The sequence below is a fragment of the Suricata suricatta genome, chromosome 11 (genome assembly GCF_006229205.1).
Source record: "Suricata suricatta isolate VVHF042 chromosome 11, meerkat_22Aug2017_6uvM2_HiC, whole genome shotgun sequence".
In the NCBI taxonomy this organism is placed as follows: Eukaryota; Metazoa; Chordata; class Mammalia; order Carnivora; family Herpestidae; genus Suricata; species Suricata suricatta.
In genome coordinates, this window is record NC_043710.1 from 11,311,642 (window position 1) to 11,323,716 (window position 12,075).

General features: G+C 43.3%; 1 protein-coding gene and 1 long non-coding RNA gene across 7 annotated transcripts in view; one reads left to right on the plus strand and one right to left on the minus strand.

The window, feature by feature from the left end:
• Positions 1-6,687, plus strand: part of LOC115306744 (glycine N-acyltransferase-like) — a 21,724-nt gene extending 15,037 nt beyond the window's left edge. For 3 of the 4 annotated variants that reach the window (XM_029957284.1, XM_029957285.1, XM_029957286.1), the window contains 3 exons: positions 3,855-3,981; positions 5,604-5,775; positions 6,178-6,687. In XM_029957284.1, the coding sequence (XP_029813144.1) occupies positions 3,855-3,981; positions 5,604-5,775; positions 6,178-6,580 (702 nt within the window). In that variant the 3' untranslated portion in view covers positions 6,581-6,687. Of the gene's footprint in view, positions 1-3,854; positions 3,982-5,603; positions 5,780-6,177 lie in introns of those variants that run through there. The other variant, XM_029957287.1, reaches the window with a different exon arrangement.
• The window catches only part of LOC115306747, an 81,853-nt gene that overhangs the window by 47,037 nt on the left and 22,741 nt on the right, over positions 1-12,075 (minus strand). The window lies entirely within an intron of this gene.

Sequence of the window (12,075 nt, forward strand, 5' to 3'; positions counted from 1 at the left end):
TCTCTCTTCCTCTTCAGGAATTCCTATGAGCCAGATGTTGTTCCGCTTGATTGTGTCACCCAGGTCTCGAATTCTCTTTTCCTGCTCCTGGATTAATTTCTCTCTCTTTTTTTCAGCTTCCTCTTTTGCTATAACTATATCTTCTAATTCACCTATTCTTCTCTCTGTCTCATCAATCCTTGAGGTGGCTGCCTCCAGTTTGCTATTTACCTCACCTATAGCCTTTTTTAACTCATTATATTGCCTAGTCATTGTCTCAGTTGATTCTCTGATGCTTTTCTCAACCCCAGCTATTAATTTTATGACAAGTTTTTTAAATTTTTGATCCAGTATGTTGTCTAGATCTGCCTTGAGCAGTTCTGTGGCTGTGACTTTCTCTTGGAGGTTCCTCAGGGGAGAGCTCCTTCGTTTTGTCATTTTTTCTAGTTTTCTGTCTCTTGTCATCTTTAGAAAACTCCTTGTGTACTGTGCACCTATTAATATTTCTCTGTTAAAGGAGGCTTATTGACTGTCCAGGGCCTATCGTTTCAGGAAATATTCTTTTAATGGTGTCTCTCAGTTTCTCTTGTTGTGCCTTTGAATATTTTATTTCCCTACTCAGCAATATTTGTGACTCACTGTCATGCACACTTTGGCTTGTTTCTTGGTGTAGCCCTAAGAAGGAAAACAGACAGACACACACAGAGGGAACAGTAACACACAAATGCACAGACAAATCAAACAAACAAACACATTAACAGGGGGAAGAAAATAAAGAGAATGGAGAGGAAAGAGACGCAAAGAGGAAAAGAAAAAGAAAAAGAAAGAAAAAAAAGAAAAAAATAAATAAAGGGGGTCAGAGACAACAAAGGACAATGGACAGTCTAAAAGTGTATGACCAGTTAAGTTGAACAGTAGGGATGAGATATAGGAGAATATATCTGGATTGCAAGAAGGTAAAGAAGAAGAAAAGAAAAAAAATGGGGGAGAAAGGAGAAAGGAAAATGAGGAGTAAAAATTTTAAAAAGTTTAAGTAAAAAAAAGTAATAATAATAAAAAATTCATATAGAAAAGGGCAAAAAGAAAAAAATGAAGAAAAAAACAAAAAAATTATTAAAAAAGCAAAAAACAACGACAACAACAACAACAACAACAACCAGCAGCTCTCCCTCGTGGATAGGCGTGGTTTGACGTGAGAGTTCTTGGAGGCTGCTCTCAGAGGCTCCATCTTGGTGTCTGCAGAGATTAGATAGGCGGCACACCAGGCTCTGCTGAACTATGAACTGTAGGCTACTCTAATGAGTCCGATCTCCTTTTGCCACAGTTGAGCGTGGTTGAGTTGTATTTTCCAGGCTTGCCTTGGTTCAAAGTTCCAGTCCGTGCACTTTTTATGCTACTACAGATGAGATGTTTTTGTTTTGGTTGCTGGCTTCTTAGGGGGAGGAATTGGTTTGTCTTGGCTCAGGCTGGGGTTTCGGCTGCCCCTGACTGAGGGGAGATGCACAGCAGGAGGTGAAGTATGTGCTATGTGCGCACTGTCACAGACCCAACCCCCAGCGGGGATTGCATTAGCTTTGGGGGAGGAATGAGGGCATAGCTGTTGCCAGAGGTGGCGCTGGGAGCTGCTGGAAATGAGCTGGGAGCTCCTGCAGCTTGTGCACGCACCCAGGTCTCCACCGCCGCCAACTCTCTGCAGGGATCACGCAGAGGTGGGGGCTATTTTTTCCCTGTTGGCACCTGGGATTCAGGGTTCATGCGGCCAATGCTGGGGGTGAGATGCACCATGGAAATGAGGTGCATGCTCCCACTTCCAAAACCGAGGTCGAAGTGAGCACCCCTGACACCGCCGCTGCAGCGGTTGCCGACTCCTTGCCAAGATGGCGCTGGGCTGGAAGCTGTTCCTTCCCTTGTGCCACCTGGGTTCAGGATTTAGGCTACCCAGCAGTTATCTATGGAGTGAGCTTCTCTCTCCAAGCGCGGTTAAGCGTTCTTTACCTCTTCCCCAGAGACAGTACTATGAGCGTGTTCAGTCTTTCTGTCTCTTCCCTTTGTCTCTCGGGCTCTGCACGCTTGCCCCGCGTTGGGCTGGGGCTGCCACCTCCCCTGCCCATCTCGGGCTGGTCCGTTTTCCAATCTCCCCAGTTCGCACTCACTCAGGTATCCTTCAGGTTCTCTTCCTTCTGGAGTCCGTATTTTCTCCTTCCACTCTTGCAGATGAGAGTAATATCCTTCTCAGTTCGACTGATGGGGCAGACAAAGTTTACAGAGCTCCCTTCCTCTCCGCCATCTTGGCTCCTCCCCTCTTAATTTCTCTATTACTTAATAGTGTATAGAAAACAAATATCTGTGTGTTAGTTTTGTATCCTGCAACTTTACTGAATTCATTTATTACGTTTAATGGCTTGTGGGTGAAGTCTTAGGGTTTTCTTTGTATAGTATCATAATATCTGCAAATAGCGACAGTTTTAATTTCTTCTTTACCAATCTGGATGCCTTTTTTTTTTTCTTGTTGGATTGCTGTGGTTAGGACTTCCAGTAGTGTGCTGAACAAAAGCAGTGAGAGTGGACATCCTTGTCTTCTTCCTGATCTTACATGAAAAGTCCTCAGTTTTTCACTATAAGGGGTTAATACCCATAATATATGAAGAACTTATGCAACTCAATACCAAATACCAAAGAATCCAATTTTAAAATAGGCAGAGGACCTGAATTATATATTTTTCCAAAAAAGACATACACATAGCCAACAGAATCATGAACAATGCTCATCACTACTAATCACCAGGGAAGTACAAATCAAAACCACAGTGAAGTATAACCTTACAGCTGTCAGAATAGCTACAGTCAAAAAGATAAGAAACAACAAGTGTTGGCGAGGATGTAGAGAAAAAGGAACCCTCGTGTACTGTTGTGGAAGTGTAAATTGGTATAACCCCTGTGGAAAACAGTAAGGATGTTCCTCAAAATAAATGAAAAATAGAGGGGCACCTGGGTGACTCAGTCAGTTAAGTGTCTGACTCAGCTAAGGTCCAGATCGATCTCTCTCTCTCTCTCTCCCCCCACCCCCGTCCCTCTCCCCTGCTTATACTGTCTCTATAAAATTTAAAAAAATAGAAAAAAAGAAGAAAAAATTAAAACTAGAAAGATGACCCAATAATTCTACTACCAGGTATTTACCCAAAGAAAACAAAAACATAAATTTGAAAAGATGTATGCACCTCTGTGTTTCTAGCATTACTTACAACAGCCAAGATATGGAGGCAACCCAAGTGTCCACCAATAGAGGAATGGATAAAGAAGATGTAGTGTGTACACACACAGACAATCACACACAGTGGAGTATTACTCAGCCACAAAAAGAATAAGATCTTGCCATCTGTAACAAAATGGATGGACCTAGAAGGTGTTATGCAAAGTAAACAAGTCAGACAGAGAAAAACAAATACTATATGATTTCCCTCATATGTGGACCCTAATAAGCAAAACAAATGAACAAACAAGAATCTGAAACAGACCCATAAGTACAGAGAAGGAAGAGGGCAGAAGGATGGGCAAAATGGGTGGAGGGGAGCGGGAGATACAGGCTTCCTGTTATAGCATGAAAAACTCATGGGGATAAAAGGCACAACATAGGGAATGTAGTCAGTGGTGGTTTAATAGTGTTGTATGGCAACAGATGGTAGCTACCCTTGTGGTGAGCACAGCATAAAGTACAGATTTGTTGAATCACTATGTTGTACACCTGAAACTATTGTAACATTGTGTCAACTAGATCTCAATTTTAAAAACTCACAGTCTAATAGAATTTAGAAAAAAGTATGGCAATAGTGAAATATAAAGAATTTGTTTCATTTTCCTTTTCCCAATGATAATAGGAGATGATAGATGATCTGGATCACTACACCAATACTTACCAAATCTACTCCAAGGACCTCAAGAACTGTCAGAAATGCCTTGGCTCACCAAAAGTCATCAACTGGAAACAGCATTTGCAGATCCAAAGTAAGAGAAATGGGATGTGTGCAGACTCACTTCTCTGTCCGAACAATTTTCCCTATGACTCATATCTCCTGCTCCTAAGCTCCAGACCCTCAGCCCGCTACCAATTTTTTAACTCACTCATAAAGGGAGAAAAAACACCTTCAAAGCTTGCAAAGAATGGGCTTCATATAAGGAACCATATTAGAATTCCCAGATAGCCAACGATTTATGGCATATTTTGTAGACAAATCCAGGATCCCTTAGCGAAACTGGGTACCAAAGCAGAGCCTTGCCCAAGGCCTTCTATTCCTGGAATGTGAATGACCACTTGTGCCATAAAGCACCTCCCAGATCATTAAAGACAGCTGTCATGGTTGTAGACATGCCTCCCCCCGCCACCACCACCAGAGTCAGACTCCCTAGGGTGGCATCTGCCTGTTACTTGCTATGTGATCCTAGTCACATGACTTATCCTCTTGGAGACCATGACCTTCATATACAAAAATGAGGATAATAATAGTTCACAGAACACAGGGGCATTGAAAAGAGTAAATGAAATTTTGAATAAGCATTTCTTACTATAATACCTGGATGTGTCAGTTGACTTTTGCTGCATAGCAAACCTCATAATTCTGTGAGTCAAAAGTTTGGACTTGGCTTTGCAAGGCAGTTCTTCTGGTCTCATGCAGGCTTACTCACGCAGCTGCAGTCAGTTGATGGGTAGACTACGGGCTGATTGCTCTAACATGGCCACAGTCACATAGGTCTGAGTGGTGGTTCTGGCTGTCAGCATTGACCGCCGTGGTGATGGCATGACAGGAGCACATGGACCTCAGCAGGCTCGCCGAGACCTGTGTGTATGGTATTGGCTTCCAAGTAATTGAGATCACAAGGAGAGGACAAGCCCCAATGTGCAAGCACTTTTAAGCTTTTCCCGGCATCAAGTTCATTCTTCCCCATTGGAAAAAGTAAATCACATGGCCAAGGTCAGATGCAATGCAGGAGAGGACTATTCCAAGGAATGGATACCAGGAGATGTGGACAAATACAGGCCATGACTGCAACCATCTACTACACTGGGAACACAGTAAGCACACAATGGATAGTGGTACTACTTTTAAAAAAGCTCCTCTCCTTTAATTATCAAAACTGCATGAGGGGCGCCTGGGTGGCTCAGTTGGTTAAGCAGCCGACTTTGGCTCAGGTCATGATCTCATGGTTTGAGGGTTCAAACCCCGCGTTGGGCTCTGTGCTGACAGCTCACAGCTTGGATCCTGCTTCAGATTCTGTGTCTCCCTCTCTCTGCCCCTCCCCTGATCACACTGTCTCTCTCTGTCTCTCAAAAATAAATAAATGTTAAAAAAATTTTTTTAAAAAACTACATGATTATGTAGCACAGAAAACCTGGTTCCAGTCTCGCTTTGTCAGCAATGGCTTAATGAATTTCTGGGGATGTTTTCACTTACATAAAACAGGGGAAATGGGACAAATCCTGATTACTTGACTCTCGTCATGCGGCGGCAGCACTGAGCCCAGAACCCAGGTTCTCTGACTGTAAATCCCTGACACGTCCTACTCCAGTCAGAGCTTCTCCACAGCACTGTACTTATTAAACCACTGTCTCTCCTTATAACCCCATCTAGGTTCACAGCCCAGCCTGAATGAGGTGATACAAAATCTTGCAGCCACTAAATCCTTCCAAGTCAAGCAAACCCAGTGCATACTCTATATGACGGCTGAGACAATAAAGAAGCTGGCTCCTTCCCTGCTGGAGGGAAAGACCTTACCACCCACTGGTGGCAAACCTAAGGCCATGTGAGTCTGAGACAAGTCACTCTGCACTACTCCCGGCTCTCAATACTGAGTCAGCCTCCCGTTTTCTCACCCCGCTTCACTCTGGCCCATCTACAGTCAACATTCTTCAAAACAGTCAGAGTGATCTTTTCTTAAAATGTAATTCATACCATATTCCCCCTTTGCTTGCAATCCTACACCATTTCATTTCTCATCTGGAACATATCCAACTTCTGCCAGCTTCTTCGACCTACCCTGTGCTTCCTGCTCACTCGCTCCAACAGCAGTGGACTTTCTGTCCCTGTCATCACAAGCTTGTTATTGTTATTTCCTCTGCCTCCTCTGTCTCTCAAAACAGTAGAGGGAAGAACAAACACAAACCTTTATATTTAAGAACTTTGCTTTTCTTCTGGACCTCCACAGCTGCCAAGAGATGTTTAAACTCTCTTCCCTGGATGTGACCCATGCTGCCTTGGTGAATAAATTCTGGCACTTTGGTGGCAATGAGAGGAGCCAGAGATTCATCGAGCGCTGTATCCAGACCTTCCCCACCTTCTGCCTGCTGGGGCCTGAGGGGATCCCTGTGTCCTGGAACCTGATGGACTACACAGGAGAGTTACGGATGGCAGGTACCATGCCTGAGTACCGGGCCCAGGGCCTTATCACTCATGTCATCTATTCCCACACAGTCTCTCTAAACCAACTCGGCTTCCCCGTATATTCTCACGTTGACAAGAATAACAAAATGATGCAGAAAATGAGTAATAGGCTGCATCACATCAGCGTACCTGGTGGCTGGAACCAGTGGCACTGTGTGCCCCTGTGAAGCAGCCCTGCACGGAAGACCATGGCAGATGTGCCTGGGCAGACAGAAAGCATAAACTGTGATTGAAATAATCAATAAAGGAATGGCACTGTTTGGCCTCCAAGGAAGCTGTGTGACTGGTCAACAAGACCACCCCAGTTCTTGCGCCCGAGTTGCAGATGGGATTCCTTTAGATTTATCAGTATGAAGCAGCCCGGGAAGTTCCTTGGTGGCCCCCACATAATTTAGCCTCCCACACTTCCGGGATCTCTGTGATGCTCCTTCATCAGCTACCTGGTGCCCCCAATGGCTTCTCCTAGAACTTCTAGTACATGGATTGGTAGAGCCTTGCCAAATCTTCCAGGGAGGGGTCATATTCTCTGGGTATTATGACTTACTGCTCTTTCTTTCCATGGCCTTTTCCTTAGTGATCAGCAAGTATATTCTGCTCATTAGGTCTGTAGAGATAATCCTTGCCTCTGATTGCTGCTTTAAAGGTACATTAAATGTATATAAGCACATAGGAGAAGTTAGGTTCAATATGATACACATGATGTAGCAGGGAGGGCTAAGAAGAAGAAGACTTAGTGTTAGCCTGTCTGCCCTCTCCTCACACCCACACCAGGGAAAATAGTTCAATATTGACTCTAAGAAATTTTTTTGATGTTACTTCTTTTCGAGACAAAGAGAGAGACAGAGCACGAGTGGGAGAGGGGCAGAGAGAGAGACTGAATCTGAAGCAGACTCCAGGCTGTGAGCTGTCGGCACAGAGCCTGACACGGGGCTTGAACCCACAAACTATGAGATTATGACCTGAGCTGAAGTTGGATGCTTAACCGACTGAGCCACCCAAGTGCCCTGGTTTGATACTGTTTCTAAAAGCAGATCTTCCTAAACCCGTTGGAAACCCCAGACAATGAAGAGATTTTGTATCTCCCTATACAAGTTGAAACAAAGTGATTCATAATGGAGAGAGCATGGGTGAGTTTACCGAGAGAGAGAAGTAGGAGTGTCCAGACCTAGGAAGTGGATAGTAACTGAAAGAGACAGAAGGTGATGGGGGAGGGCATGGATACCCATTGCCCCACTTGCCCTCAGCACATCATTTCAGGATGGCTGAATTCTGTGAAGTTCTGATAATTATCTCATGGGAGAGTCTCGGGATTGTGGGGACAGACGAGATGGAAGGGTTCCTTGCCCCATCACTTCAAAAGAAACTGCAAAGAGAGCACTGGAATGAAGGTAATCACCTGGATTAAGAACCTGTTTCCTTCTGGTCCATCTAAGCCCGGCATTAGGCTACAGAATTGAGAAGGAAGTCCCTCCACCCCTCAGAAACTGACTGAGGTTTAATTTCTTGACCAGTTAGGGTTTCTCAACCTTGGCACAGTGGAATGTTAGGCTGGACAATTCTTTGTTATGGGGTGAGGGCTGTCTTGTGCACTTGTACGATGCTTAGGACCCCTGGCTTCTACCAACTCGATGCCAGTAGCATCTTCTATCCCAGTTATGACAACTAAAAATGTCTCCAGATATTGGTAAGTGTGCCCTGAAGGCAAAGTCACCTGTGACTGAGAGCCACTGGTCTAGAGGAAGAATTCTCAAATTTGAGCCTGCAACAGAATCACAGACTGTGATTTAACTGTCAGGCCTGTGAAAACACAGACTCTGAGTCCTAACTCCTAGGTTTCTGACTCAGTAGATTTTAATTTTTATTAAATTTCTAACACCTTTCCAGGTGATCCTGATACCAGCATTGGTCCACAAATCAGGCTTTGAAAAACACTGGTTTAGAGAAATAATTGAACATATGTTATGTCTTAGAATCAAAGATGAAAATTCATATTGCACACTACTTAGGTATATCATTTTACTTTTGTAGTTATAATTTATATTTGTGCTTTAATTGATTGATACTACTATTTCATTACAAATTCTCAAAGCTTCTATAAATGTTGTCACTCAACAGTGCATTAGGCAGGCACCAAACTACACTTTCACTACTTTCTCATAAAACTCGGTCAATAGAAAATACCACAGATGATTTTTTAATAAAGGGAAAGAATATCTTCAGCTACTGTGCCATGGAAAAACACAGACGTTTCAGTGCTAGGAGTTGCCTGGTGTAACCATTCACCTGGGCGGTTGGAAATGTGACCGGAAGGATCTTTTGTATTCAGAGTGGTATCTTTACTGTCCTCCATGGCCCCAATTCAAGGCCACATTCTCCATCTACACTACTCAGCACCACCTCAGGTCCCCAGTTCCTTGTCTTGAAGCTCCCTCACACCACCCCATGATCAATTACATCTACAACCTGGCATTCCTCAAAGCTCCTGGAGAACTAATTGGGTTACAGTGTTTTCAGCTGCAAAACTATAAACCTGGAGAACTTTGGACCTGAAGGGACTCACTGAGGGACACTTGTATTCTTTTGTATCCTTAGGACATCACAACTCCTAAGGATATCTTTAAAAATCTCTAAAATTTGGAGATTTCATATGGCTTTGGAGATTTGATACAACATATGAGTTTTTTAAATGCCTCCTTAACCAGGTGAACAAAAATTAATACCATTAACAGTGGGACCCATCATGGGTGTCTGGATGTGATTCACTGATGAGGAAATAACATTGTTAATATATTACCATATAAAATGCATAACCTGAAAAAATAAAATGCGTAACTTGAATATGGTCAAGAGGAAAAAATTAAACACCTCAGAAAAGGATGAAAGAAGCTAAAATTGAAGGACATTCCACACTACAACTGACATGTACATGTAAAACTTCTCAATACCATGAAAGAAGGAGGAAGGTGGAAGAACTGTTCCAGAAAAAAATGAATCTAAAAAATACAACAGCTAAAAGTAATCTGAGGTTCAGGACTGGATACTGAATCAGAATAAAAGAATGCCATAAAGGATATTATTGCTATAATTGGCAAAATTTGTACACAGTCAGTGTAGTAGTTACTAGTAGTAGAACAATGTTAAATTTTTTTAATTTGATCATTATATTATGATTATATAAGAGAATATCCCTGTACTTCCACGATACATGCTAAAATATTTGGAATAAATGGTCATAATATCTGTAGCCTACACAAGAATTTAAATGAATATACACAGCAAATATGGCAAACTCTAATTGGTGAATAGAGGTGAAAAGTATGTATGTGTTAAATGTAATGCTGTTGCAATTTTTCTGAGGATTTGTTTTTTTTTTTTTTTTAACAAAGGTTCAAATAGAAAAGAAAATGCTGGGGCATGCAGCGAAGGACTTAAGATGGTGGAGTGGTAGGAGGTCCTCTGCTTGCCTTGCCCCTCAAACACAGGTGTCTAAATGCCAAAGCACTGCGAACACCCAACAATGTTCGAGCTGAATGCTGAGAGAACAAACTGCAGAACTAGAGGGAGAAAAGAAGCCACACTGTGGAAGGTAGAAGCTGTGGAAATATGACGTGGGAGAAAAGAACTGTGGGTGCTACAGATGGGAGGGAGCCTTGACCTTGAAGAGGGGAGGAAGACAGAGATAGAGAAACACAGAGAAGGTGGCACACAGGAAATTGCGTAAGAGAAACATTCCTCCAAAACCACTGACTAGGTAAACTAGAGTGGTTGATTATTCCAAGTTTTTACAAGCAGGGAAGCTCGAAGTCCAAAGTTTTAGAAGTGGTGCTGCTCCTGTGGGGAACAAGCCAGAGGCCCTGGAGTAAACCGCATAGTATGAGGATCCCCCGGGTTCCTCTGGGGAACGGACAGACACAGATCCCCTTTCTGGAATGCATTTGGGGGAAGTCGCACAGCCTCTCAGGAAACAAAGATGCTGGCAGGCACCACTGTGCCACCCTGTCCATTAACATAGGAGCAGAGACACTTGCTGAGGGCAGCAAACCTTGGGGCTGGCTTCGTTCTGTGCTTTACCATAAAGTCTGAGCCTCTGGTGTGATCTTGCAACTGCATTTCTGGGACAGACCAGCACCAGCATGTCTCTCAGCATGGTGAGACCCTCCCCCAGATGATCAATGTGAGTCCACAATATGCCAGTCTCCAAAATGCAGAGTTTTGAAACCTAGCCATGCACCTGAGATAAAACACAGACCTGTACTACCTGGAAGGCAGACAGCTTGGACACAGAATGAAAGCAGTGGTCTAACAGAAGCCAGGGACACAAAGGAGAGATTGTTCACTCTTCTGTGAGGGCTTCCTAAACATCAGCAGGCATGACCTCCCCTCTCCAGGGATGAGAGAGCCAGAGTAATGCCATTTTCCCCCTCACCCATCAGCACTGCTGATAGACTTTCGAGAGCAATACAGTGCCCCAGGGGAGGCTGGAGCCATTTATACCATGCCCTGCACCCTGTGTTCTGCAGGTGCTTCTGAAGTAGGTCGGGTGTGCCAGAGAACCAGTGCAGCAAGTTCCTATCCCAAAAGACCTGCACAAACCCTTGCACACACCACGTCTACGTCTACTGCTCAGTGTGCTACAAAGCTTCAGCTCTAGTGGAAATAGGATCAGACTTATTTCAACAAGGAGACCAAAGCATACTTGGTTAAAATGCCACACACTGGACAAAGTCCAGAAACCCCACTTCAGGCAAGGAGAAACTCTGCAGAGGATCAACTGAGGGAAATAGCAGCCAAAATACAAAAGCGGAGTACACACTTTGAAACACTTCCTGAAGTGCCAGGCCTTAGACAGTACAGGATTCTTCTTAATATAGCCATTACTCTCAGGAGCAGGAAACAGAACAGGCTTTACACACACACACACACACACACACACACACACACACACACACACACACCAATGACCTAGGAAAAATAACAAGATGAAGGAATTCACTCCAAAAGAGGGAACAAGAAGCGGTCACAGAAAGTGATTTAATCAAAACAGGTATAAGTAATAAGCCTAAACAAGAATTTAACACAGCAATCTTAAGGATACTAGCTGTGCTTGAGAAAAAGCATAGAAGACACCAGGGAGTCCCTTACTGCACAGATAAAAGAACTAAAAAGTAGTCAGGCAGAAATTAAGAAAAAAAGCCATAACTGAGATGCAAAACTAACAGGAGGTAATGACACCATGGTTGGAAGAAGCAGAGGAATGAATACATGATAAAGATAAAATTGGGGGGAAATACTGAAGCTGAAAAGAAGAGGGAAAGGAAAGCATAAGATCACAAACGTAGACTTAGAAAACTCAGTGACTACATGAAATATAATAACATAAGTATCATTAGGAGTCCCAGAAGAAGAAAGGGAAAAGGGGGCAAAAGGTTTATCTGAGCAAATTATAGCTGAAAATTTCCCTCATCTGGGGAAGGAAACAGACATCAAAATCCAGGAGGCACAGAGAACTCTCATAAAAATTAACAAAAGCTGGCCAACACCAAGACATATTATGCTAAATTATACAAAATACACAGACAAGGAAAGAATCCTGAAAGCAGCAAGGGAGGAAAAAAAAGTCCTTAACCTATAAAGAAAGACAAATCAGGTTCACAGCAGAGTT